The sequence below is a fragment of the Gobio gobio genome (genome assembly GCF_949357685.1).
Source record: "Gobio gobio genome assembly, chromosome: 15".
In the NCBI taxonomy this organism is placed as follows: Eukaryota; Metazoa; Chordata; class Actinopteri; order Cypriniformes; family Gobionidae; genus Gobio; species Gobio gobio.
Window position 1 is genome coordinate 27376127 of NC_137108.1, and position 27646 is coordinate 27403772.

At 38.1% G+C, this 27646-nt stretch overlaps 2 protein-coding genes and 2 pseudogenes across 5 annotated transcripts; all 4 read left to right on the plus strand.

Annotated features, from left to right (window-relative positions):
• Positions 1 to 1475: 1475 nt before the first annotated feature.
• Positions 1476 to 2698, plus strand: LOC307138283 (annotated as a pseudogene). The gene is made up of 4 exons: positions 1476 to 1631; positions 1724 to 1783; positions 1882 to 2029; positions 2122 to 2698. The product of its transcript is annotated as an uncharacterized misc_RNA (transcript).
• Positions 2699 to 9613: 6915 nt separating this feature from the next.
• Positions 9614 to 10860, plus strand: LOC307138493 (annotated as a pseudogene). The gene is made up of 4 exons: positions 9614 to 9769; positions 9880 to 9935; positions 10041 to 10191; positions 10284 to 10860. The product of its transcript is annotated as an uncharacterized misc_RNA (transcript).
• Positions 10861 to 17112: 6252 nt separating this feature from the next.
• apoeb (apolipoprotein Eb) lies at positions 17113 to 19743 on the plus strand. Its single transcript, XM_079837761.1, has 5 exons — positions 17113 to 17386; positions 17758 to 17826; positions 18029 to 18182; positions 18311 to 18598; positions 18706 to 19743. The coding sequence occupies exons 2-5, from the start codon at positions 17784 to 17786 to the stop codon at positions 19064 to 19066; spliced, it is 846 nt and encodes a 281-aa protein (XP_079693887.1). The 5' UTR covers positions 17113 to 17386; positions 17758 to 17783; the 3' UTR covers positions 19067 to 19743.
• A 5556-nt stretch (positions 19744 to 25299) lies between these two features.
• On the plus strand, positions 25300 to 26968 carry apoc1 (apolipoprotein C-I). Of its 2 annotated transcripts, XM_079836235.1 has the most exons (4): positions 25300 to 25473; positions 26082 to 26150; positions 26283 to 26421; positions 26597 to 26968. In XM_079836235.1, the coding sequence occupies exons 2-4, from the start codon at positions 26096 to 26098 to the stop codon at positions 26655 to 26657; spliced, it is 255 nt and encodes an 84-aa protein (XP_079692361.1). In that variant the 5' UTR covers positions 25300 to 25473; positions 26082 to 26095; the 3' UTR covers positions 26658 to 26968. The 2 variants fall into 2 exon arrangements, with proteins under 2 accessions (XP_079692361.1, XP_079692362.1); XM_079836236.1 differs by having other exon boundaries at positions 25436 to 26150; positions 26597 to 26896.
• The last annotated feature ends 678 nt before the right edge of the window (positions 26969 to 27646 follow it).

The window sequence follows — 27646 nt, forward strand, 5'->3', positions numbered from 1 at the left end:
CTTCTGTGCATGAAGTGATCATATTGTTAATAATGTAAACAATTATTTAAAATAATATTTCTTTATAAATGGTAACTAGCCCATACAGCATCACTAGTAGTGGGCATCACTCTAGTGGTGAGAAATGCATTTTCCCATTCCTCTCTGATTCAAATTAGATTAGGGCTACTTAAGTCAACTCTGGTGAAAAGGAAGTATATGATAAAATGATAAATTACTTGGTAATACTTTATTTTGATGGTCCCTTTTGAACATTCTGTTGACTACAGTATAAGTAACTTTGCAACTACACGTCAACGAACTCCCATTAAAGTATTAGTAGACTGTCTGCTTAATATCTGTTAACTCTTTATTTTGATGGCCCTCTAAGAGACATTCCACTGGTTATAAGTAACTTTGAAACTACATGTCAACATATTCAAATCCTAACCCACCAGTCTACTAACACTGTACTAACACTCTACACTCTCAGAAAAAAAGGTACAGGGCTGTCACTGGGGCGGTACCCTAAGGTACAAAAGTGAAAAGGTACATCTTTGTACCTTACTCACCCCTGAAAGGTACATTTTAGTACCTCAAAAGGTACATATCAGTACTTTAAGAGTGCATATTAGTACCTTAAAGGTACATATTAAAACCTTAAAGGTACATATTAGTACCTTTTTTGTTATGTACCTTAGGGTACCGCCCCAGTGACAGCAATGTACCTTTTTTTCTGACAGTGTAAGGTGAGTTAGACATAGGTGCAATATAACTTATTGTCAACCGAATGTGTTAAAGGGGCCATCAAAATAAAGTGAAACCAATTACTTTCCTGTAGTTTACAGCCAAATATTGTTAATAAATGATTAAACAACTTTCTGCTCTTTCATCCCTGGTGTTGGGATCATGACAATCCCATGGGATACAGAATCAGTTTATGTGGAGTCTATTTAATTTGAAACTATCTATATATTATAACAAATAGCATTATAAAAAATATATTAATAAAGTTAACTCCTAGATTCAAAGCTAAAGGACACAAGTAAAAATGCTTGATGCCAGCAGAATCAATAGGCTTTGAGTGACGTGTCAGATCTTATCAGGGTGTGTAGAACGTCTTTTATCGATTGTTGTTTTATTAGGTCAAATGTTCAAACTTGGGGCTCTGTCTGGATTAAGTACCTAAGGTGGACCTTAAATAATTGGATTTTTCTGGATGACTTAGTTTAGTCTTTAAGATTTTAATTTAATTAAGTTTTCCAAATATTTGGGGGAATCTATTTTAACTCTCCCTTTGATGACATCTGTATAATGTTAAGTGCTGTATAATGTTAAGTGCTGAAATACCCCTGAAAATTTTGTATATGTATTTTGACCCAATTAAAACTTCATCAAAAAAAATAATTACTACTTTTACAGACAAAGTTCCACTGTTATCATTATCTGCGCTGAATCTGAATGTCTGTGGTGGTTGAAGGTACAGTCAGGACGTTATGATGTGGAGTAGTGACAGCAAGGCACTCCCCACTGGACTTTGGGTTTCCACTACAGCAATCACGTCCCCATGCTATATAAATACAGATGTGAAACAGCCACCTTCACACTAGTTCTTCAGACAGGACAGCGTCAATTAAAGCACACTGACACAGGTAAGAACTTTTAAGTAAATTCCAAATACAGCACTATTTACATTTATATAAAAGACAGAGTCGTTCATTAAGTGTTTTTTTTTTACTTCTAGACCAACACACTCTGAACACCATGAAGGTTCTTGTGGTGCTTGCACTTGCTGTATTTACAGGTGAGGATTCAGAGAAAATTACAATGTGAAGATGTTTTATAAATTCACAGAGTATATTAACAAATTATTTTGCTCAAACTGAAATGCTCCATCAACAGGTTGTCAGGCCAACCTCTTCTATGCTGATTCCAAGCCACAGCTGGAGCAGTTGACTGACGCATTCTGGAGCTATGTTTCCAAGGCAACACAAACCGCAGAGGAAACCGTCAAGATGATCAGGTCTTCCGAACTGGGACAGGAAGTCAAGTACGTCAAGAATATTTACCTGCAGGACACTGTGATTTAGACTATTTCTTATGCCCTGATATGAAACTCAAATGTCCTTCTCTATTTAACAGTGCTAGACTGACCCAGAGTGCTGATATGGCCAGCGAATATGCCGTCACCCTCAAGAAACAGATGGATCCTCTGACTGAAGAGCTGATGACCAGAATCACCAAAGAGTCTGAAGTGTTGAGAGAGCGTTTGGGCCAGGACCTGATCACTGTGAGAGACCAGCTGGAGCCCTATGCTGACAACCTCAAGAGCCAGATCCAGCAGAGAGTGGAGGAGCTCAAGGCGGCCTTGACTCCATATGCAGAATCGCTGGATTCTGAGACCCTGAAGGCCACTCTGCTCCAGAAGAGCGAGGAGCTGAGAGGAAACCTGGAGCAGAGCGTGAAGGAGCTGCAGGCTCAGCTGGAGCCCTACACTGCTGAACTCAAGGAGAAGGTTGACCAGCGTCTGCAGGAGTTCCAGAAGACCGTGACCCCTCTGACTGAGGATCTTCAGGCCCAGATTAGAGAGAGAGCCCAGGTGGTCCAGCAGAGTCTCACACCCTACGCTGAAGACCTGAAGGAAAAGCTGGACCCTTACGCACAGGACCTGAAGGACCAGCTCACCTCCCTGTACGAGTCCTTCATCAAGAGAAATTAAATGCTTCAAGTCTTCTTAATTTGTCACTAACAGAGCTACAGAATTTCTCATGAACTTTAAAATTTGACATATTAGATCCATGTTTTCCTCCATTCATTCATACTACCATGGCCTACACTAAAGCAAAAAAGTAAAATGTTTGATTCAGTCTCATGAATTACAGTATGCAACATCCAATGTCCTTTACACTGCAAATTCTCTATTTTTGTGTGCAACGATGGATATTTATTTAGAATAAATAAGAAACTTCATTATTTCTGAGAAAAAAAATGTGTGATGTTCCTGATGTTTCAATAAAAAATAAACAATAATAAAAAAATATTTTTTTAAACTTTTGTTGAAAGGTGTATGTGAGACAAATATATTAGCAAATCAAATAACACATCTCAGACTAGAAAAAAAAAAGAATAACAAAAAAAAATGGAGGAGGCAAAACCAAAGGACATTATCAGGGCACTCTTGATGAACACAACAACATTAAATATAGTGCTTGATAAGTGTTAAACATTCATAGTCCTCCACCAATCTAATCAATATTGGCCGTCACACATGTAAACAGGAATAAATTCTACCGAAACACCATAGTTATTGCTGTGACGTGACATCAAAGGCCTTAACTTGTTTTTAAGTGTCCATTGCTTTTGACACAGTCTGACAGCTTTTATGGTTTGATTTGAATGTCAGGATCTGTTGTGACAAAAAGTTCCAGTCAGGAAATTTTGATATGGAGTAATCATCACAGTCAGACACTACCCACTTAGGGTTTCTATTGCAACAATTTCTTCTCTCTGGTATATAAATGGAGTATGTAACCACTACCTCCACAATACCACTTCAGCTTGAACAGTGTGAATATAAACACACTGATGCAGGTAATTAATAAAGGTTTTACAATCATTATTTTAATATTTGTATTATTATTATTATTTATTACTTTTATTTTATTTAACAAGTTATTAATGTTAGGGACTCAGATCTGTCATTTCCCTACAGGCCAAAACTGACAACGATACAGGTTCTCCTGGTCATTGCATTGGTGGTGTGTACAGGTTAGACATATTACAAAAACAAATTTTGCAATATGAACAGAAATATCTTTTCTATTTTTTAAATATATTATATGCAACCTATACGTTGTTTTGTGTAATGCAGGAAATATATGCATAAAAGTAGATAGTAGTTAGTATGCATAAATAGTTCACCCAAAAATGAAAATTCTGCCATCATTTACTCACCTTCATGTCATTCCAAATGACTTACTTCTTTGAAGAGGGAGAGCTGTATCCAAATGCACAGTAAGATTTAATGAAAATAAAACTCAAAATAATATCTTACCAATAATAACAAAAACACCATGCAGGGAACACAAGGAGCAAAATTGAACATCAGGAGCTGAAGTGAGAACAACAAACAAACAGCCATATAGTGAGACACTTAAAAATAAAGGTTATTTGGCGGAGTGTATGGTTCCATGAACCTTAACCTTTAATATCCAAATAACCTTTCCATTGCACAAACGATTCTTTGTAGTGCAGAAAGGTTCTTTAGACTATAAAATAGTTAGTAAAAAATGGTTCTTTAAAGAACCTTTCACAAAATGGTCCTTCAGGGAACCAAAAATGGTTCTTCTATGGCATCACCGTGAAAACCCCTTTTTGGTTCTTCCTGGCACCTTTATTTTTTAAGGGTGAATTTAAAAACCTGATAAAGAACACTGGAAACACTGCGGTTTAAACACACAAAGGCTAACATCAACCATCAAGACCAATGAACACAGGGTCCAATGAACAAAAGAACTACAAACATGGCTTAAGGAACAGGAAATACTTCAACATAAGTCCAGGGGCAAACACAATGGCTGTGTCAAAAATCGCATACTCTCTTGATTAGGTACTTATTTTGAATAAGTAATTACTTCTCGGTCGCCAAAAAAGTATGTTCTATGTGCAGAATGAATGTAATCCATACTGCGTCGTGGTGTGTAACCCCTCCTGTTTGCACTGCCCCGCTCTAAGCGGGACTCGAACTCGGGTCCACCGGCATGAGAGTTGGATGCTCTGACAAGGAGGCTAAAGGCTGCAACCCCTAGCATCAGTAGCGTGAGCGTCTCTTGAGATCAGAGGAGTGAGGTTTACTCGCACAACAACTACTAGCTGGCCTCCGTCCCCCGTCCCCTGTTCCCCGTCCCCCTAGTGCGAGTAAACCGCACTCCTCTGATCTCAAGAGATGCTCTAGCGACTGCCACTAGATATTTCAGCCTTTAGCCTCCTTGTTCGAGTCGCACTTGGAGTGGGTGGATCGAAAAGGAGGGGTTACAGGTGCTCACGTGAACAGCATTGGCTGCCATAGAACTTGAAAGCGATGCACTGCTTACAACGTAAACTGCACAGGAGACTGACACAAAAAGTATTCTAGTAGCTTCATAAAATTAAGTTCCCTTTCGAAAGGGAAGTCGCGCTGCGTCAGCTGATGCTACGGGGAACGCCTCCAGCGTGACAGGTGTCTGAACTACTATCGAATCACGGCAATCCTATTGACCGGCGACAGCCTATGATGTCATCAAGGTGCGACCAGGAAGAATATAAGGGCGCCTTGCAAACATGACACTGCTTTTTCGTCTTCAGGGACTGTTCTGTCTGAATGCTTCGAGTTAAAGTAACCCAATTTCATTATTGTATACACACGAGCCGTGTGTTTCTGCCTGGGATCAAGAGCATGCACAGTCAGCTCTTGTCGAGTTGTTTGTTTGTTTGTATAATGTGAGCGTTTGTCAATAAACTGAGATCGCTCTGCTCTCGTCTGGTTCTCTTCCTGAGGGAAGAGAGTTTGGCATCCGAGACTGATGATGCTGTCCCACTCATGCCGAGGCTGAGCGCGGACGCACTTCACAGGTTTCTTGGATAAAGCTCGCTGAGATCGTCACGGGAAGGCGTTCTTCCCTCTGACGATCTGGCGGCTGGCAAGACTTGTTTGCAAATGCTCTAGGGATGGCTGTGAGAAGGGGATTAATCTCCTCGACCATCCCGACCGTGTATGCTGAGCCGTTGAATGTTATGAAACGCGTTGCAGGCGGGCTGCGGCCGCTATGTTGGCGCTTTAGAGGAGATATTGTTCATGTTGGACTAAACGATCGATTTTCTCCCCGGCCATAAATCATCGGCTCAGTTGGGCTTTCATTCCTTCCTGATCTTCCTAATTAGATCGAGAGGGCATGGAATAACCTATTTTCGGTTCATATTCACTGACATCAGCGGTATGACATCAGCCGTATGTCGCTGATGTCGGGAGGATAGGAGAATATGGGTATGTGTCGTCGCCTCCGATTAACGGGATGTTTGATCTCATATCTGGAAAGCTGAGAGCTCCAACCCTGCCACCTAAATGATGTGTCGCTTTAATGGCAGGACATACACGGCAGCGGGTCAGCCCGGTGCTACTTCTTATACCATGGCGGTGTTTCGTGCGCACCAGGCCGGTTTGCTGAGGGATCTCGATAAGGGGATGTTTTCCCTGTTGCGGTGGTTGTGCAACAGGCGGAGTCTGGGCCCGAGGGCCAGCATCGCAGAGGAATAGCGCATTTGGCAGCGTCTGAGGACCTGCATGCCACTGAGATCCGGGTCCCAGGCAGGCGGTAGGCGTCACGGTCCGAGGACCGGAGACAGGGCCCGAGGGCCAGCATTGCCTCTCGTGCGCCCCCACAGTCGAGGGTGGCGCACAGAGAGGCGGACTCCCGGGAGAAGTAGGAGCTGTGTATCACAAAACGCAGTCAGCGTTCATGATGGGTCTCCTCCCTGAGGGTGAGCTAAGGAATTGCATTGACCCTCAGTCCTCTTCTTCATCATCTCCTCAGTTGCTTCTTACATCCGGCCTAGGTGGGTCCGCGATGATGTGCTAGGGCCCGCCTGGCTGGTCTGTGAGTGCGCCCCCCTCAGGCCCGTGGTAGTGGTACACTTAAGCATACATATGGTGAATTAAGCTTGTGGGTGGATATCATGGCGCGCCGCAGGCGAGCGGGTAAGTCCCCTATAAGAGGGAAAAATATTATATATTTTCTGACTTATGCTCCCTGTAGAGGGCTTCGGGGATCACTGTGGATTTTTGGATATTTCCTAGGGCCTGTAGTTCCCCTGCTAGGATGGCTAGAACGATAAAACATAATACACCAGTTGCCTAGGCTCCGTGGTGAGCTAGTATTGCTAGTGGAGAGCCAGCAAAGAATACATATATATTTTCTGAACAGCCGTTCTGTTAAGGCTGTGGGTGTGGAATAGCCTTTATATATCCCAGACTTTAAAAATCTGTGAATAGCTCTGGAAATGCCGCCTATTTTTGCGGGTGTGTAGCATTTTTTCTCAAAAAAATAAAAAAATAAAAGGAAAGGCTTGGCGTATATTTCTCCTAGTTTAAGCTGGTAACTGGTAGCCGCCTCAGGGTTAGGTGGTCTGTATCTTCTCTCAGTATAAGTCTTCTGGTCTTCTACGCTAGAACTACAGTTAGATCTAGAGCCAGATCTAATATACGACTGGCACTTCTACCCGAGTGCCCTTTTTGTTTGGTGCAATAGTAATGGCCCTTTCGGACCTCGGGTATAGATCTAGATTGGCCAAGGCTTTCTAGGGATAACTGAGGCACCCGCCAAGAAGCGTTGGCGCTCCAGGTAGCTATTCTATTTTTGAATGTAGCTTTATTATTGTCCCTAATGTAGCCTCCTTTTATGTAGAGTCGTCCGGCCAAGGCCCGCCCCCTTTCCTGCATTCTGGGGCTTTTACTAGTAATGCAGGTTGGTGCTGCGCAGAATTGATAGCGACTTAGCCAGTGGTCGTGGGGCAGGGTTAAGGCCGTTTTTCATATGAATACGAAAAGACTGTATGAATAGCTCAGCCCTGCCCTCCAGAGCTAGTTTCTTAGAAAGCCGCCAGTTTTTTGGCAGGCTCTGGCCCTGTTTATATGCCCTGGCCAGTTGGCAGTACTCCTCTGACAAGGCAGGGTAGATTTGAGTACCTCCTCTCCTAGCTCTGTATCATTCTGCCTCACCCATGGCTTGGGTTGAGCAGCACTTCGCAACGTTTTGTTTATGTAGGTTTGGTCGTGAGCTCCCTTGTAGCCAGAGCATTGCCATGGCTGACGCCCTCGCACGGTATGGTAGGCCGCTATTAAAGCTAGGACCTCCATGAGGTGGGTGGGGTATGTGGTACTCCCCCCGCTTAGGGGGTACAAGGCGTTTGGTTTGCCGAGTACCCTGCTATGGACAATGTGATTTAGGTTCCAGTGCTTGTAGGCGCTGCCGATAAGACTGCGCCATCATACAGTCGGCTCCAGAAGATCTTCTGTACCCTCACAGCAGCGTTAACTAGTTTTTTTGTAATGTGACATAAAGGTAATATAATAAAAGTGTATCATTTATAAATATATGTACATTAAAACAAATTTAAGTATAAAAAACTTTGCAGGATTTACAATGCTGATGACCATTAAAACGCATCATCACAGTCTGTGAAAAGGGTCCATCATTTTTGGTAATGTTGCCATAGAAATGTATAATTCTGAGTCAGTGAATGTGAACAGCTCTGAGCAGAACGTCCTGGGTTGTCATATCGTAATTATGGTAATTATGACATGGTGTAAAACGCACCTAGAGCAAACAAACAGGTGTACCGGTACTTTGTGTACCGGAAGGCGGGACTACAGCTGCCTTATTTAGCGTTTAAACTATTTCTGGTACTATTTCACTTTGTGGGCTGTTTGAACATCCATAGAAACAGGGACTCTTTAAATGATGAAATGTTGATTTGCTCATCTTTGCAAACCAGTGGTAAAAAAAATTTAAAAATTAAAAAAACAGAATAAATGGCAAAACATGCTATATTTGTACTGTTACATTCTCAAATTTCAAATGGTAAATTATACATACACAATCAATATTTGGTTCAACCTACATCTAATTTCCAACTTCTGAGTATACAAGTAGGCTATTATGGCTTATTTAAGGCCTACTCATAATCAGTGTCTTAGTGAACAAACACAATTTCTAGAATCAGCTCCTTATTAGTTTCCATATCAGACAGATGAGGTCTTTCATTTAGAAAATGAAACTTCACTAGACAAACCTTATAGATTATCCCTGAAAGTCATCAGAGTCAACTTTTAGGGGTAATCCTTAAATTACTCAAATAGCATTTACAAATGTTAACTCCACTTTCTGTATGTTTTTTACCTAAAAAATGCAAGTTCCCATGTACTCTGCATTTTTTAAATGTTAGGAAGCAGCATTAGCTAGTTCTAGGTCAAACGGCCGACCTTATCTCTAGGAGTTTAGCAAGCATGTGTAACCTGGACAGAGTGTTACGTGTATTGTCCCTGACTCTGATAATAACTCCTCCTAAGAATCACTTGAGGTCCGTTTATAGCTCTGGACAGGTTCAGTAAAATAAAATGAACTGAAAGACTTTTAAGACATAAGAGTTGGAAATAGATCTTCATAGAATGAATTTATAGAGCTCAACAATTCATCCAGGATCAAAAACATATCTCTTTGAGTGATGTGTCAAATCTTATCAGGAAGCGAACAAAGTCTGGTATCATTTGTTATACTGTTATTAGTTCAAAGGTTCAAAATCAGCTTATGTCTGGTTTTATAGATTAAGTAAAAATGGCAGTATTCAAAATGTTAAAATGAATTCAATTACAATTACATTTTATGTGTTGAATCCCCTGCAATTGTAAAAAACAAAAAAACAAAACAAAAACAGAAATACTATAATTTCTTTATGAAAAAAACTATTTTGCTTAGATATTTTATTGAATAGTCAACAATATTTATATTGACATTTAGCACAGTTCATTGTCCAAGAGTAATAATATTAGTCTGTATTGAATTCAGAAATCTTTGGTGATAATAAGTACAGTCAGGACGTTATGATGTGGAGTAGTGACAGCAAGGCACTCCCCACTGGACTTTGGGTTTCCACAACAGCAATCACGTCCCCATGCTATATAAATACAGATGTGAAACAGCCACCTTCACACTAGTTCTTCAGACAGGACAGCGTCAATTAAAACACACTGACACAGGTAAGAACTTTTGCACATTTTAGTAAATTCAAAATACAGCACTGTTTACATTTATGTAAAAAACAGAGACGTTCATTGTGTTTTTTTTTGTTTTTGTTTTTTACTTCTAGACTAAAACTGAACACCATGAAGGTTCTTGTGGTACTTGCACTTGCTGTATTTACAGGTGAGGATTCAGAGAAAATTACAATGTGAAAATATTTTAAGGTTTTATAAATTCACAGAGTATATTACAAATTAATTTGATCAAACTGAAATGCTCCATCAACAGGTTGTCAGGCAAACCTCTTCTATGCTGATGAGCCCAAGCCACAGCTGGAGCAGCTTACTGATGCATTCTGGAGCTATGTTTCCAAGGCAACACAAACTGCAGAGGAAACCATCAAGATGATCAGGTCTTCCGAACTGGGACAGGAAGTCAAGTAAGTCAAGAATATTAACCTGCAGGACACTTTGATTTAGACTATTTCTTATGCCCTGATATGAAACTCAAATGTCCATCTCCATTTAACAGTACTAGACTGACCCAGAGTACCGATATGGCCAGCGAATATGCCGTCACCCTCAAGAAACAGATGGATCCTCTGACTGAAGAGCTGATGACCAGAATCACCAAAGAGTCTGAAGTGTTGAGGGAGCGTCTGGGCCAGGACCTGATCACTGTGAGAGACCAGCTGGAGCCCTATGCTGACAACCTCAAGAGCCAGATCCAGCAGAGAGTGGAGGAGCTCAGGGCGGCCATGACTCCATATGCAGAATCCCTGGATTCTGAGACCCTGAAGGCCACTCTGCTCCAGAAGAGTGAGGAGCTGAGAGGAAACCTGGAGCAGAGCGTGAAGGAGCTGCAGGCTCAGCTGGAGCCCTACACTGCTGAACTCAAGGAGAAGGTTGACCAGCGTCTGCAGGAGTTCCAGAAGACCGTGACCCCTCTGACTGATGATCTTCAGGCCCAGATTAGAGAGAGAGCCCAGGTGGTCCAGCAGAGTCTCACACCCTACGCTGAAGACCTGAAGGAAAAGCTGGACCCTTACGCACAGGACCTGAAGGACCAGCTCACCTCCCTGTACGAGTCCTTCATCAAGAGAAATTAGATGCTTCCAACAGACTTTTGACAATTGCTGCTAATTAAATTAGATCTTGGATACAGTTCAATGTGAAAGTGTTCTTCCCTTTCTGTGGTTAAAATTAACAACTGCTGCTGACATTACAGTGACCTGATGGAAGTATTTATTCACAGCCATGAAACAAAACACAAAGGTCCAATGAAAAACATGTATCTACATTTACACTATGATTTTTATGTAATATTTGAAACATTACTTTTCATTTAAATTAAATAAATATTTTGTTAAAGGAAATGAGTCTCAAATGTTTCTTTAAAAGTAACAGGGTGACAGAATGACAGATGTAAGACAAGTTTTAATACCCAGTTATGTTTACTCTAGCATTCTCATTTTCAAATATATGAGGAAAGGTATATAATCATCTATTGTCAAAATGTCAAAAATCATCTATTAAGTAATAAACTTGGTTACAAGCAGGTATATGTTTATTATTTAGGGCCCAAGCCCTACCGGGCAGTTACTCAAATATTTTTACTCTAATAATATCATTACTCTAATATCTCCTGATTAGAGTAACAATTACAGAAGAATAAAATAAAGCATATTTTGTTACCTTTTGGAGCTTGGAAGGGTTCAGTTTGAGCAGTTTTACACCATCCTCACTGTCTTCGCCAGAGTTCATTTCAACGTACGTTCAATATTTGGCTCATATTTGTTATCTCAAACATATTCTCAAAACTATCCTTTTCATCATCTTCAAAATCAATATTTTGATCACTGACAGCTTCTTCACCAGATCCACCATCAAGTGACATTGACACTAATATTTGATTGCGTTCAGTACTTGCTTTGCAGAAAATCGCTGGGCCATTTCAAGTTTTGCTGATGAAGTTTTGCCATTCTTTTGTTTTCTGCCTGCGGTAACTATGAGTGAAATGTCACTTCATCATTGTGTATCAGACATTGCCACCTTGTGGAATAAAGGTAAATTGCACTTATTCAGTCATCAAAGATTCAATTATTGTTGTGCAGAAAAAAATATACTTACACTGTTACACACCTCGGGTCGTTACAATTGTTTTGTTTTTTTTTTACCAAAAATTATTGCCAAAGAGGCATTCTTTTATAATTGTATTATTTTTTTTCTTGTAATATTGTTTATAATGAATTGATTGAGGAATACTAAGAAGGTGGATGTCTAATTAAAAAAAATGGCAACAATTTTATGTCTTCTGCATACATTGACTGATTTTGATGAAACTTCTATTGTATGTTCGTTGTAGGAGGGCAATCACATGGATGTGACTACCATGAGTCAAAGTCAAAGTAATTTTTTTAATGCTTTAAAATCACCTTCTTTTATCCAATTTGCTTCAAACTTTGTTAGAATAATGTCCATATATAGACCTGTTAACTCTTTCCCCGCCATGCATTGTTTTTTTTTAAGTTGCAAGCCATCACCAGAGGTTTTTGATAATTTTCACAAAAATGTCATGGCCCACAGAATATTTTGTTGTATGAATAGCGGAACATGCAATATATCAAAATAAAGAACAGATCCTCTGCTTCATGCATTCTGTTTTATGAACTTGAATATGATTAAATTTCATAAAAAAGCAACATTTTGAGCAAAAGGCTGAGAAATCAAGTTTTTCTCAAAGACTACATCTGGATCGGACATCAATATTACATCAATATTTCGACCCAGGATGAGCTCCAGGACCGTGCAAGCATCATCCTTGGTTAACATTTTCATTCAGTAACATTAGGCCGTTATATTTGCATATGATTATATGATACTGCTTGCAGTAAAAAAAAATACAGTAAATGTTGTTACATATTGTTACAATTTAAAGTAGTTATTTTCTATTTTAATATATTTTAAAATGTAATTCCTGTCATGGCAAAGCTGAATTTTCAGCAATTTCTTATTGGTCAGTTTTTTATATATATTTTTTTCATGAATAAAATGTTAAAAACATTTATTTGATATAGAACTTTTGATCAATTTAATGTTACCTTGCTGAATAAAATATTAATTTATTTTAACAACAACAACAAAATAAACGGTAGTGTAGTTAGTAGACTATAAAACTAAATTCATGAGTGTAAATTACAAAGTACAATTAGTTAGGATGAGACAATATAATTTGTCTTGTGACATGACTGGATAATCCTACAGTTTTTCAAAATTAGTAAGTGAAAAACAATAGGTATTATTCACAATAAATGTTTGCCCCCCAAAAGCCTATTTGATAATGGACCTCTGGAACTATAGGTAATTGGAATAATGGCCTATTTATAAAAATAAGAGCTGCACCAATTACTAAGTTATTATGTGGACAACGGTGCTGCCATGTACTATATATTTACTAGTTTTGTGCACCACACATGCCACCTAGTGGATGCTCACCATCATTTCAAGTCACCACAAAAATAAGATGCAACGCATTTGTTATTGACTGATCACCAGTTCCTTTTTAATGGATGCATTCAGGCACATGCGTGCTGCCAAAACATTCATAAACACCCACATAAATGCCAGCGGCAACATGTCGGGAGCTGTCCTTGCAGGTTTGTAAAAGTACCCGTTCTGCCATTTCCAAGAGTCTCCCCCACACTCCCATCGGAACAAAAAAACAACCTTCCTCTTCTACCTCACACAAAGAAGCTAATCCTGACATTTACAAGAGTTCATTCAAGCATGTCATCATCAAGATACTAACTTCCTGGAAAAACAGCTGTAACCAGCCTACGCTGGTTTCTAGTTGCTCTAGCTGGTCTCTCAGCCTGTATGCACAGCTGATGAGGGCCCTATTAAACCAGAAAACCACAGATAACATGAGCATCAGGCTGGTTTAAAAATCATTTTTCAGCAGTAGAGATGGTACACCAAAGGTTATAGGTTTAATTCCCAGGGAAGGTATAAATTGACTCTTAAAAGCATCTGCTAAATGTGTAAACTGAAGTGACCTTAAACAGAAAAGGGACCCAATACAGTGAACAAAAAATCCTGTTTCATTTGCATTACTGTTGGTTCACTTTTACATTTAAGTGGACTGAATTTCCATAGCAATTCTACTCAAAGTCATAATATTGGGTAGTCTGTTCGATTGTATTCTTATTTATATGGTTTTGTGGGTCATCTGCAGACACAGATATTGGGGAAACAAACCCGATTTGAACATGGAAAGCCATAAAAGCGTAAATATTCTCATAAAAGACAAGATAACTCGTCAATGGCAGGGAAAGAGTTAAAAGGAAAATGGAACACGGGCTATAGGACTGTGCAAGCTTTGGGGGTGTTGATGGACTCGATCTACTCCATCTATGATCATTGTTCTGAATCTAATCCAAAAAAACTTTTTAATTTTTTATTTTTAATGAAATGTTCCCATATTCAAGTGTTGAAGAAGAATGGATGAAGCTAGAGGGTCTGTTTAAAGCAGATGTTCTTTCCTTTTGCATCTTCAGCGATTCATACGACAAAATATTCTGGGGTCCATGGAATTTTTGTAAGAACGATCAAAAACGCTGGCGGGGATAGTAAACTTAAAAAAAAATGATGGAGAGGAAATAGTTAAAAGCACCCAAGGGGTGGATGAGGATTTGTAGAAGTTTGTGAATGTTGTTTGTTCCACTTTTGTTGAGTTTTCTGCATGTGGGCCTGGTTATTTGTACTTTAGCAGCACAAAATAACAGGTCCCATTTTATATTAAGTGTAATATACTAACATTTAAATGAATCATTTGATACAATGCACGTATTGTGTGTAAATATCTGCATGTGATTACAGCTGTAAATCATTTATGTTATTACATCTATAATTACAATGTTGACCCTTCCCTTACAAGGGTCATATCTAACTATACCACAAAACCTGTCCCACCTTAATAGCAGCCAATAGTACCTTACAATTTTTTATGTATGTACATAGTAGTTAAAGACACCTTATATAAAGTGGGACCAAATAATTTTTTGCACAGAAACAAGGGGGTCAAGACACAGATTAAGATGCAGATGACTGATTTCTCTGACACAAAGCAGCTGACAGCCCTTTGACCTAGAATGCCTGACTGTTGAAAACAATGACTAATATAGGCAATCTTCCCAAATGACACAACAATTACATACCACAGAAAGCAAGAAGAGAGAAAAACAAAGAGTCATAGTCACTAGAGTTCATCGGCCCTCACTGTAAATTACTTGTGTTGTGTTTGTGTTGGATAAATCCAGTCAGTGCATATCTGCTTGAATCATGGCTGTACTGAAGAATAGATGCTATCAGCGCATAGACCCTCTCACACGGTAGACTGGACCTAGCCGCCCCATTCTGCTAAATGATGAGTTGGCCGAGGTTACATGCATTCATTACTTACTGTTCACCTTTCACACATTTATCCAAAAACCCCATGGGACCTAAAAAAAACCAAGTCCTTTCATGAGCTTATAATTAAATCATCACGCTGAATTTATTTCTGTTTGTTTGTTTTCAAAAATCCTGCCACATTTTCTAGTGAAACCACGTCAAATATATTTCATGAGAAATTCAGTACAAAAAACAAAACAAAACAAAAACACACACAAAAAAATTTGTCCAACATTTGGCACTGATCTGCCCCTTATGAAAGAACTGTTATCAAAAACAGAAAAGGAATTACAGAGGGAGCTCTGTGTGCAATGCTTTCATCTAAATAATCCATTAAGAGGGTAATACAAAAGCATGGGAAGGGCCTAAAGCAACCATAACAGTTATACATCTTTAATCTTGCCTTTTTGTCTTTCTTTTGTAGTTACGATGTCTTTCGTGTATACACTGTCAGTCATTATAGTTTGCAGTATTCAAATGTTGCCCTATACTCTCGATTTCAAAAATGGGATGTATCTATTTTGATACAATGCATCAGAATTTTTATGACAATCAGACGTTTCATCAATGTCAGTGGTCACCAGTGTCATCTTACATTTACAATAATCCATTTAGAATATGAAGTGCAACAACCTGATTCATCCTTAGGAGGCAGAATACAAAAGAATACATCCAAGAATACAAAAAGAAAAGTTTCAAAATTGACCATAAAATAAAATATAGTAGTATTATAAGGGTTTAAAAATATTTTAATAAAATCTATTTGCTGAAGGATCAACTGTATATTGAGCGTTCAGAGGAGTATAAATAATAGTGGACGTCTGTGCAGTGATCATACTGGGCCCTCTGCATACTAAAGCTATGTTTGTTTTCATCAGCTGCAGGGGTGAATCAGACAGAGCTGAGCCAGAAGAAAAGGACAAGTTGGGACAAGAGGCTAAAGATCACTGAATAGGTGGAATCAAAGATGAGAGATAAGCTTTCTTATGTTGTCACGAAGAAAAAGAAAAAAAAAAGAAGAAAAAAAAACTTAATTACCCAAGGCTTTCTGGTCCGGAAAAAAAGATTTGTTTTACAAAAGAACATGATCATGTTGGGTGGTTTTATGTTCAGAATAGAACTGCTGGGGCAAACATAGGGCTGTATACATTATGTTAACTCTATACAGAGAATACTAAGGAATGTCTTATCTTTTAAGATAAACAGTAGGCCATAGACGTGGAAGGGCATTGTGATCAAACGGGCTTCAATCATCAGTAGTTTGTAATACATGACATTATATTACACAATAACATCATGACATAACTTACTAAACAAAATTTGCAAGGAAGGCTCTATATGTTATAATGAAACATTTGTTTTTACTTATTGTATAGGCCTTATAATATAAAATGTTTATAAAATTGTTGTTGTAGACTTTCAATGTTGTAACTATAGTACTATTGTCATTGCTCATGTGAATGCTAATCCGAATATGTGAAGTGAGCAATAGGAGGTCAAGGCCTCTATAAAATGCTAATAGGCTCATCCATGTTGATAGGCCATTGCAGTAAACCACGAGCGCCTGCAAAAAAAAGTTTACCTTCAGGCTCAATTGTCTCTTTAATCACGAGGAATTTGTCCCACAGCAACATTTACAGTTGTTTGACTTAATAAACCGTTTGAGGGCAACAACAAATTTTTATCCACGCAGCAATACTGAAACTAAATAATTAAATAAATAAAAAATAATATAAATATATATAATATTATATAATATAAATACATTGATAATATAAAATTCTTGTTATTAAAGACAAGCATGACGTTTTTGCATTCAATGTATGTATAGCCAACGATTCGTTTTAAATATCTGAGTAATAAATTATAGCCAAGGCTAAGGAACACAAAGTTGCTGTAGGCTAATACCCAGACCATGCATGAACAATTCCCGAAGACAATGTGAAAGAAGATGTGCCGTTCTAGAGAAATTATATAAATTGCGCAATTTATCTCCACCTAGTTCGAAAAGATGCGGACTTCGCACACTTGCTTGCAGTCAGTGACGCGTCGGATGATGCGCGAGCGCCGAACAAAGGCGAAATCACGTGGCAGCGATTGTGAAGGCAGCGGGTGCGTCCCGGGACTGTATAAAAGACCTAACATCCCCACTCTCTCCACACGGAGGAAAATCACTCTTCTCAGGTGAGTAAAGCTCTCTCTTCACTCATGAAGTAATCAACAACTTTGCCTAACGGTTTATATGCAGGATAACCAGCTTGTCAGTAAAACTAAACTTCCAGTTAACGGTCACTGAGTATTGTATTAGTGAAGCAAATCCTGCATGGATACTCGTATGTTCAGATGCTTTTTTGTGCATTTTTAGAAGGAACATTTAAAGAATAGCATACTGTTGGGATTTAAAGTATTTAATACCTGTGAATTAATACGTTTAAAGTTCCAATTTCCAAAGTTTATACTTTCTGATGACCTTGATCTGATTCTTTCCTCTTTAAAAAAAATTTTCAATAGATATAGCCTATTGATTTTTTGTTTCTGTGTTCATCTTTTCTCAGGTTTAGCTACTTGTCTATCCATCAAAATGAGGTCTCTTGTGGTGTTCTTTGCTCTGGCTGTTTTTACTGGTATGGAAAAAAATCTCCATTCACTCATTGTTTCGTTTTTCTATCCGTGCACAATGTTTATAGTGCATCGTATCAACTATTGCATCTCATAAATTATACAGGTCAACTGCTAAACTTTGTAATCAGTGTAAATTATCTAGCTCACTCATTTGTGAATAACTTAATTTGGCATAAAGTTAACAGTCTCTTCACACCCCTTTAGGCTGCCATGCTCGTAGCCTGTTCCAGGCTGATGCCCCTCAACCCAGGTGGGAGGAGATGGTGGAACGCTTCTGGCAGTCTGTGTCCGAACTCAACACACATGCTGACGGTGTGGTGCAGAACATCAAAGGCTCCCAGCTCAGCAGAGAGCTTGAGTAAGTTCAGCAGCCCTTTTAACATCTCTCTACAGCAGTATCACACACATCCTCACGTTATCAAATAACATATGTGCTGCTGAAACATTGTATGTGACCAGTGTTTTTTGTTTTGTTTTGTGTTGCAGCACCCTAATTACTGACACCATGGCTGAGTTGGGCTCATACAGTGAAAATCTTCAAACCCAGATGACTCCATACGCCTCTGACGCTGCTGGTCAGCTGAACAAAGATCTCCAGCTCCTGGCTGGCAAACTGCAAACCGACATGACCGACGCCAAGGAGCGCTCCACTCAGTACCTGCAAGAGCTGAAGACCATGGTGGAGCAGAACGCAGATGATGTGAAGAACCGTGTCAACACATACACACGCAAACTGAAGAAACGCCTGAACAAGGACACCGACGAGATCCGCAAGTAAGTCTGGATGTTCATTCAGGTGGTTTGAAAGAATTCAAATGCAAGCTCAAAATTTGTGAAAATTAATGAAAATGATTTTTAATCTTCACTTTCATTCCCTGCAGCACCGTGGCAACCTACCTGGGTGAGCTGCAGTCTCGCGCTTCCCAAAACGCTGATGCCGTGAAGGACCGTTTAGAGCCATACCTCACCCAGGCCCAGGATGGTGCCAACCAGAAATTGGGTGCCATTAGCGAGCTGATGAAGTCTCAGGCGCAGGAGATGAGTGAGCAGTTGGAGGTCCAGGCTGGAGCTCTGAAGGAGAAGCTGGAACAGACCGCAGAAGAACTGCGCACCTCCCTAGAGGGCCGTGTGGATGAGCTGACCAGCCTCCTCGCTCCCTACTCCGAGAAGATCCGTGAGCAGCTGAAGATTGTCATGGACAAGATCAAGGAGGCCTCAGCAGCTCTTCCCACTCAAGCTTAAGTGCTGCAAACTTATCTAGTGTTAACACCAAACAGAAACAAGAAGGGAGGTTTTGTGTTACTGAAATGTGCTTTTTTATTCTGTGAGAGGTTGATAAGTGGTTAACCGGACTCGATTGGACTAGCACTGTCCATTATTGGACAAAAGAATACCATGTACTCACCATGTTTACTTTCTCAGTATTAACCCACTGTCTGAGGATATACTTTCCATAATGTCTTTTGTTAGCATACAGTTGAGCAATTTTCAGATCAATCAACTTGTCATGGAAGTTATCTAAGAGATTTTTTTCTAGTTAGTTGGGCCAACCTGGGGCCAAATTCAAAAGTGCCTTCAACTGCTGAACTAAATCAGAATATATGCAAAGATGAGCTTTGTTAGCCACAAATCCACACAAATGCTCATTTACTTTACATGTTTGTGCACTGCTGTTTAAACTTGTTTGCAATAAATGCGCGTCCTACTACACAACTAGTTTCTCATCTGATTATTTTCAAGAGTATTGCAAAGTACTTGTGAAAACATTTCTGTTCCCACCAACCTCATGTTAACGATCCCACACACATCCTCAACACTTTAAAATGTAAACATTTATTAAACCGGAATGCATTAAATTGACCAAACATGACAGTAAAGACATTTATAATGTCGATTTCAAATAAATGCTGTTCTTTCTGTTCATCAAAGAATCATGAGAAATAGATCACTTTTCCACAAAAAATATTAAGCAGCACAACCATTTTCAACAGTGATAATAATAAGAAATGTTTATTTAGCATAAATCAGTATATTATAATGATTTCTGAAGGATCATGTGACACTTAAGACGAGTAATAGCTGCTGAAAATTCCATCAGAGGTATAAATTACATTTTGAAAAAATATATTAAAATAGAAAACAGTCATTTCAAATTGTAATATATATAGTGAAATATTATTACAATTTGAAATGACTGTTTTCTATTTTAATATATTTTTTCAAAATGTAATTTATACCTCTGATGTATATATTATATTATATTTCACAAAAGCCTTTGTGAACATTAGAGACTTCTTTAAAAACAATAAAAACGTTTGAACACTGATGAATCTTCCAAAAAAAAAAAAAAAAACAGGTAATCCTGGTGCCTTATATTTTTGGCACATCATCTGAATTACCCTCTTAATAACAGGCTAAGAAATCAGTCTGGCTAAAACATGCATTATCACACAACTATTAATATAGGCCTGTAATAAGAGTCAGAGAACAACATATATGGGCTTGCAAAAAAGCATTTAGCATAGTCTCACAATTCAGGGTTTGTATGTTTAGACTTGACTAATCCACTTTTTTTTTTTTTTTTATCTGTTTGCAATTACACTGTAAACTTTGGATTCTATTCACCCCCTTATTCCCCCATTTCTAACTTCAGCTCACTGTCACGCATCTCTCTGCTGCCTCCTGCTTTTTCAATAGGACTTGTGTGGGCAAGACCAATCTACTGGTCACACCTTTCCTTCTCCATGCAGTAACCAGAGATATAAACTATTCCTTAGTTCTGGAGTTCAAGGAAAGGTCTGCTAATGTTGGATTTTTAAATAGTTTTGTCTTCGCAGAATTATAATCAATTAGCTGAAGTTTTTTTTTTGAAAATGTAAAAATGCAGAGAGTTTTCTGTGATGGGTAGGGTTAGTGTAAGGGGATAGACTATACAGTTTGTACAGTATAAAAAACATTACGTCTATGGAGAGTCCCGACAAAGATAGTGAACCAGACGTGTGCGTGTGTATAGACTATGAGAATATGAATATGTGGAATTCTGCAAACATATTTTCGCTGTTGTTAATTTACAAGAAAAACAAAACACAACAAAACAAACTTTTTACTGGGTTTCAAAACTGCGTGTGGCACATTTTACTTTTCATACTGACTCACATTGGCAGGAACCTTTGTTTTACATTATCATTTATGAAGAGAAAAAAAAAACATTATAAACACTTTTCTGATAAACTCTCTCCTCAAACCCTTGATGCAAAGAACTTTTCACTCTCAGATCCATCTTTCTCAGCTTTGATTGTCTCATGATCAAAGGGTCTGTTCTCAAACCGCTATCCTGTCTCTCTCTCTCTCTCTCTCTCTCTCTCTCTCTCTCTCTCTCTCTTCTGCTGCTCTGAATCTCAAGAAAGACATGTTGAGATCTGTTGCCAAATTCCATTTATTTGCCTGCGGGACTGCAGCATAAAGGAACATGCTGTGCCCCTGGTTATGTTCACTGTCTTTGTTTTTCCTTTTAAATCTCTGCTATGTTGCACTCACATCTGGATAAGCAACACACATCACAACAACAAATGCACTGAGACTGCAAACCGTTTCATCTGTATAGTAGTTGGACATACATTATACCATAGATTCCACCCTTTTTATTTATCATAGTTTCAGTCTTTGCAACCTACTTGTATTATTGCTGTTTGCAATTTCTTAATTTGTTCTTCAATTCGGTATAACTAATAAAAATACTAAAAAAGATAATACTAAGAAAGAAAAGATTACATAACCCTGTTATTGAGCATCATTCCTGAAAAGATCTGTTGTAATCTTGGTTACTCCCCCTTTTCCAAGAAAAAAGAGTCCCTTTCTTCACTAAACATGGATTGATCTGCTAGTTAGCTTGTGGTGAAACAGAAATACCACAATATTCCTTTTCAGTAGCAAACTCTGTCTCGATTGAAGCTTTTAGCTTTTAATCATGCAGCTGGTCTGGCAAAACACAAAATAATCTGCAAGAGCTTTAGAATCCCAGCACCGACATGCTCCTGTACATTAGAAACACATATTAACTCTTTTTTAATCAATAACAATTTTTTTTCAGGTTTGTACAATTTCCGTTTTTGAGGAGCTAATATTTCATGTCATTAGCACGCAAAATTACATTGCAGTTTTATACAATCTTTCTTACAGAATTACTAGCCCTGAAACACATCCTTTTGTCTAAAAGGTCAAACAATGAACCGGAGATGGCACAGCATGTCGCCGCCTAGACACGCCGACTATTCTCACATTAAATGAAAGGCTATGAATATGTGAAACAAAGAAAAAGAAGTGGCAAATTATGCATGCATGACAAGCAAAGCTGTAAGCTGTCAGCAGGATTGTCTGAATGGCTTTGGTCTAAAAGGTGCTGCAAAGATTACAGTATAAGTAACAAAAGAACCCCTTTAAGTCCCCCCTCCACAGACTAAATGACTGATCAGATGTGAGCAGAGGTTACTGCAGATCACTGCCTCTTGGTGTGATCCCGCATAAACATTATGTCCTCATTTGCACAGAGCCTCACTTCCACTTTTTTGAGTCTAGACGCTTTCAACACTTTGCATGCTGCATTTGAGCATTCTGAACACTTTTCTCCGTCAGCATTTTCTATCACGGTCAAGTCTTTTAATAGATGTATCATAAAGAAAGCATGGTATTTCGCAAAAAAGAGAAAAAAAAAATCTATAAAAGGGCAGAGAGATCTTCTTGACCAAGAGAATAAAAAATACACAGGTCACTGGATGTTGGCCATAAAGAACTGCTGAGTTTGTGTGTGTATGTGTGTACCTGGTATTCCTAACATTGTGATGATCAAATGTGCACAAGGATAGTAATACCAGTAGATTTTGACCTTACAGGGAATTTATTTTAGTCCCCATGAGGAAAACAGCTTATAAATCATACTAAATAAAAGTGTTTTGAAAATCTAGAAATTCAGAAAGTTTACTGTGATGGGTAGGTTTAGATTAGGTTAGTGTAAGGGGATAGAATTTACAGTTTGTACAGTATAACCAGGTTGCTGGTTCGATCCCAGCGGTCACCACCAGTCTGTCCTTGAGCAAGGCACTTTACTCCATGTTGCTCCAGGGGGATTGTCCCAGTAATAAGGGCACTGTAAGTCATTTTGGATAAAACCGTCTGCCAAATGCATAAATGTAAATGTAAATGTATAAAAATCATTACGTCTCTGGGAATCGCCCATAAAACATGGAAACCTGTGTGTGTGTGTGTGTGTGTGTGTGTGTGTGTGTGTGTGTGTGTGTGTGTGTGTGTGTGTGTGTGTGTGTGTGTGTTTGTGTGTGTGTGTGTGTGTGTGTGTGTGTGTGTGTGTGTGTGTGTGCATGTTTTCGTGAAATATCAGGACACAAATGTGTATAATGACATGGGTATGACATAGGTATTACAAAAAGAGGGTGAAATATGAGGACGTTCCCCATGTCCTCACTTTTCAAAATGCTTATAAATCACACAGAATGAGTTTTTTTTCACAGAAAGTGAACTGCACAGTCTCCTGTGAGGGTTAGGTTTAGGGACAGGGGCAGTGTAAGGGGATAGAAAATACGGTTTGTACGGTATAAAAACCATTACGCCTATGGAATGTCCTCACATTTCACAAAAACAAACGTGTGTGTGTGTGTGTGTGTGTGTGTGTGTGTGTGTGTGTGTGTGTGTGTGTGTGTGTGTGTGTGTGTGTGTGTGTGTGTGTGTGTGTGTGTGTGTGTGTGTGTGTGTGTGTGTGTGTGTGTGTGTGTGTGTGTGTTTGACAGATTTAAGATCAGTGGTGCAAGATTGTAACTCTTGGCTTGGGAACTTAAAGTGTATAAATACTAACATATAAAGTGAATTTATTAATTATGATATTTTAATGTTCTTGAAAAAAGTAATTTATTTGATCAAATAAACAGTAAAAACTGTAATAATGGGAAATATTATTTATTACAATTAAACTGTTCTATATTTATCCATACAACATTTAAATATTAGCATACATAAAATGTATTTTCTATTATAATATGTATTTTAAAATGTATTCCACAGCAACTTCAGCAGTCATTACTCCAGTCTTCAGTGTCACGTGATCTTTCAGAAATTATTCTAATATTCATGAAACATTATTATAAATGTTGAAACATTATTGAATATTTTTGTGGAAACTAATAAAAATAATATTTGATGATTTTAAAGTAAAAACAATTACAGCATTTATGTTTAAATTAAGTTATGATTAATACATCCCAAATAGAAGTATTTTCTATCAACAACAAAAATCATACAGACCTCAGTGGGTTTGAATGTGCCTATATTTTACAGTAGTATATTTCAGCCATAAGTAAATAAATAATTAAATAAATTCCCAGACCTGTAGCTTAATGAAAATGAAGTAAATTAACAACTAAATGTATGCTTTTCATTAACTTGGCATATAAGAAGGTGATGATGTGTTTATACATTTAAGCACAGTATGAACATACAACACTTTCATTTAACGCAATTAAGAAGGCTATGCATGACCGTGGATCAATAAAGTTAAGAGATCCAATCATCTTGCTGACCTAAAATGCTATAGGAATGAAGCAAGGTTGTGCAACTACACTGAGATAAACAACTTCAGTTTCCAAATCCAGTCTCTCTAATCTCATGTTATGATGTGGCAAAAAGGTTAAAGAGCTGCGGACAGCAAAGTGGATGGTGTGGGCATGCCATCCAATGACGTGACTGACATGCAATCTGTTTGCATTTCCCAAGTGTTGGCATTTTGCCCTCTTCCTCTCTTTTCTCCTCACATGGTACAAGGCCTCCATAATGATACAAAGAATACATGATACATTAGAGGTTCCTCCAAGAACTAGTTCCAGTTACAGCCATACAAACAATAGCGTAACTTGATCATTATGAACCACTTTGAATAGACAGTAATTCAATTTATATTTGTTTTAAAAAGGCTCTTAGCTACAATGTTAACTAAAGTTTTAGATATTTTTATTAATCTTGAATATTCAATAAATAATGACTTTACCAATGAAGAACAATACCAATTTTATTTTTTGAGCATTACATAATAGTTTTGTGCAGAATGGGCCTGTAGACAGTAGACACAGGTTTGCTAGAGGAATTTGACGGAGGAAAGGTTTAAAGAATTTAGTCCACGGACACTGTTGTTTTGACTTTCAGAAGAATTTAGAAATATGTAAGTGTTGAGAAGAGCATGTAAGCAATTGTAAAATCCCTGATAGCAAATGAACGTTGAACCATAAAGTGCACCAGAGTACCAGATAAAGAAAATGCAGACTTTTTTGTAACATTGTTTCATTTAATGGCACTGATAGTCATTAATGTTATGCATCAGGAATAGCCGAACAAAACCTCTGGGAATGCAGCTGTTATGGCAAACAGTTTACTCACCTCTTAAATGTTTACTAAAGCCATTTGCGACATGGCAAAACAGAAAGAAGAACAACAGAGAGATGTAGGCCTACGGGAACAGTATGATCGCAGGAGGCCTTGCTAGGTCAGAGGTTGCGTTATCACACTACGTCAGCTCAGTACAGCTATAAAGGGCTAAGCCATCTGTGGGTCATCACAATTTCAACCCAATTCTCTTGAGGACTGCAAGAAAGGTATGACAACTTACATTAAATTTGTTCTTCTCGTGAAAAACTTTCCAAAATTTTAAACGGAGTAAACAGCGAATCTAGCGAGCTTTTCGGTGAAACAATAGAGTAGGCTAGACGCTTTTTTTTTTACCTTCAAGTAAATATACAGTATATTGGCGACATCTAGGCGTCATTGCGTGCCATAATCGGTACATTAAACAGTTTTTACATTCTCCCCCATGTTAAAACAGTATTTCACAATTACACTGCTAAGAAATTATGGAAAAACAAGCATTATAATAAGTGAAAGAAGCATATTTGTATTTATTTATTTATTTATTTAGGAGCCTATTGTTTTGTATCTTTACTTGTATCAATCCATTATTGGTTTAGTTTCTTCATTATCATATGCACATCTAACTCTTCTCGTTGAAGCAGATTCTAATATATAATTTTATATGATAAAATATATTTCGCTTCAAACAATTACGAAGTCCCTAGCAAACGTCTACGCGCTGGCTGTGACGTAGCCTGTTACGTTCTTTTGTAACGTTTGATCCTAAATCGGTCGAAATGACCACTGTCCATAATCGTTGGCTCTCTAAACTCGTTTTATTTTCTGTGTGCTACAGGAAAGACTGAAAAGATGAAACTGTACCTGGCTGCTGCCGTGCTGATGCTTGTACTTGCTGTACACACAGGTAAAATCATCCATCTACGATATACAAACGTATTTTTATTCGCAAGATAATTGTAGGCCTATATTAAATGCTGTTTCACATCAGTACAAATGAAATGTATGCACTTACAACGTTTACCTGAAATTTAAACAGAGGCCCAGGATGAGCCCACACTGGAACAGCGTTTTGCCACGTTCCAGACCCAGGTGAAGGCGATTGCAGATGACCTGACAGAGAAAACCAAGAGCACCTTTCAACAGTTGGATGAGAGCGAGTTTGCTACTAAAACCAAGTAAGATCATTATAATCCTTTTTATTTTTTTTTATAAAATGTAACTTAACTTTGCATGTTATATTTATTTTAATAAAAGGCTATAGGCCTATTTAAAAATGCATTTGATAAATAAATATAACATAAATATAAATCAGTATATTTCTAACATGAATTGGTGTTTTTGTCTTGGCAGGGGCTGGTTTAGTGAGCAGTATGAGAAGGTGAAGCTGAAGCTGTCTGAATCCTTCAATTAAAATAAAAACTGATGACCACTCATCTCTGCAATCCTGCAATTACCACCCCCACCCTGTCATGCTGACTGGCGCATTTGTTACAGTTCAAAACGACTTCAAACTGTGATGATCTGCTTGTCATTTGTGTAATCTGTAAAATAGTTTACAATTTTGTGGGATGCTTTTAAATATTATGGAAAATTTTGAAATCTAAAAATGCATTCTGAATTTTTTTTTTTTTTCAAAACAATAAATGGTGGAAAAAAGAACCCGTTTGGTTTTGTATCATTTGTAATTTTTTCACATTAACAATTAAATATTGAAGTATTTTGAATATAAATGTATTTATTTGTATGAACCTGCATAACAATATGCTACATAATTTATAAATCAGTTATTTATAAAAGCAATAACATATAAAGAGCAATATACAAGCACACACCAATTATACATTAAGCCACCGCATCAACATAACATCAATGAAGGGTCAATCAATATATAATATATAAACCAATATGCAAAGTTGCAAATCATAGGTCAAAGGGCTTCTAGCATCAGACCACTTGAGGCTAAAGTCACTGTTTGCCCTCAGTTAATGATCATTACATTTCCATGATTAATATCAACCCATGCAGTTCAGCAGTCAAGAGGACTGACTAACTGACCCCTTTTCTTTGAATTACATCCCACTATTGAATTTCTCTGGCCTAAATGCAACAAATGTAAACTTGTTTTTCTGTTCTGTGCCTCAAAGGATCAAGGTTGAAATTTCCTCCATATGTGCTAACAGTCATCGGACAACAGCTGGTGACAGGAATCATGCTTATATAATAATATCATATGTATAGACCTTTTGTAGAAGGCTATGCTATACATCTGCACTTAACAGGTACATATACTAAAACATAAATATATATTATTATACCAATATACAGTGTACCAGTCAAAAGTTTGGAAACTGTACTATTTTGATTGTTTTTGAAAAAAGTCTCTTCTGCTCACCAAGGCTG

Coding starts and splice junctions, on each gene's coding strand:
- apoeb (XM_079837761.1), top strand. CDS start 17,784: ATGAGGTCTCTTGTGGTGTTCTTTGCTCTGGCTGTTTTTACTG. Junction 18,183..18,310: donor CAGCTCAGCAGAGAGCTTGA/GTAAGTTCAGCA, acceptor TTTGTGTTGCAG/CACCCTAATTACTGACACCA. Junction 18,599..18,705: donor GACACCGACGAGATCCGCAA/GTAAGTCTGGAT, acceptor CATTCCCTGCAG/CACCGTGGCAACCTACCTGG.
- apoc1 (XM_079836235.1), top strand. CDS start 26,096: ATGAAACTGTACCTGGCTGCTGCCGTGCTGATGCTTGTACTTGCTGTA. Junction 26,151..26,282: donor TGTACTTGCTGTACACACAG/GTAAAATCATCC, acceptor AAATTTAAACAG/AGGCCCAGGATGAGCCCACA. Junction 26,422..26,596: donor GAGTTTGCTACTAAAACCAA/GTAAGATCATTA, acceptor TTGTCTTGGCAG/GGGCTGGTTTAGTGAGCAGT.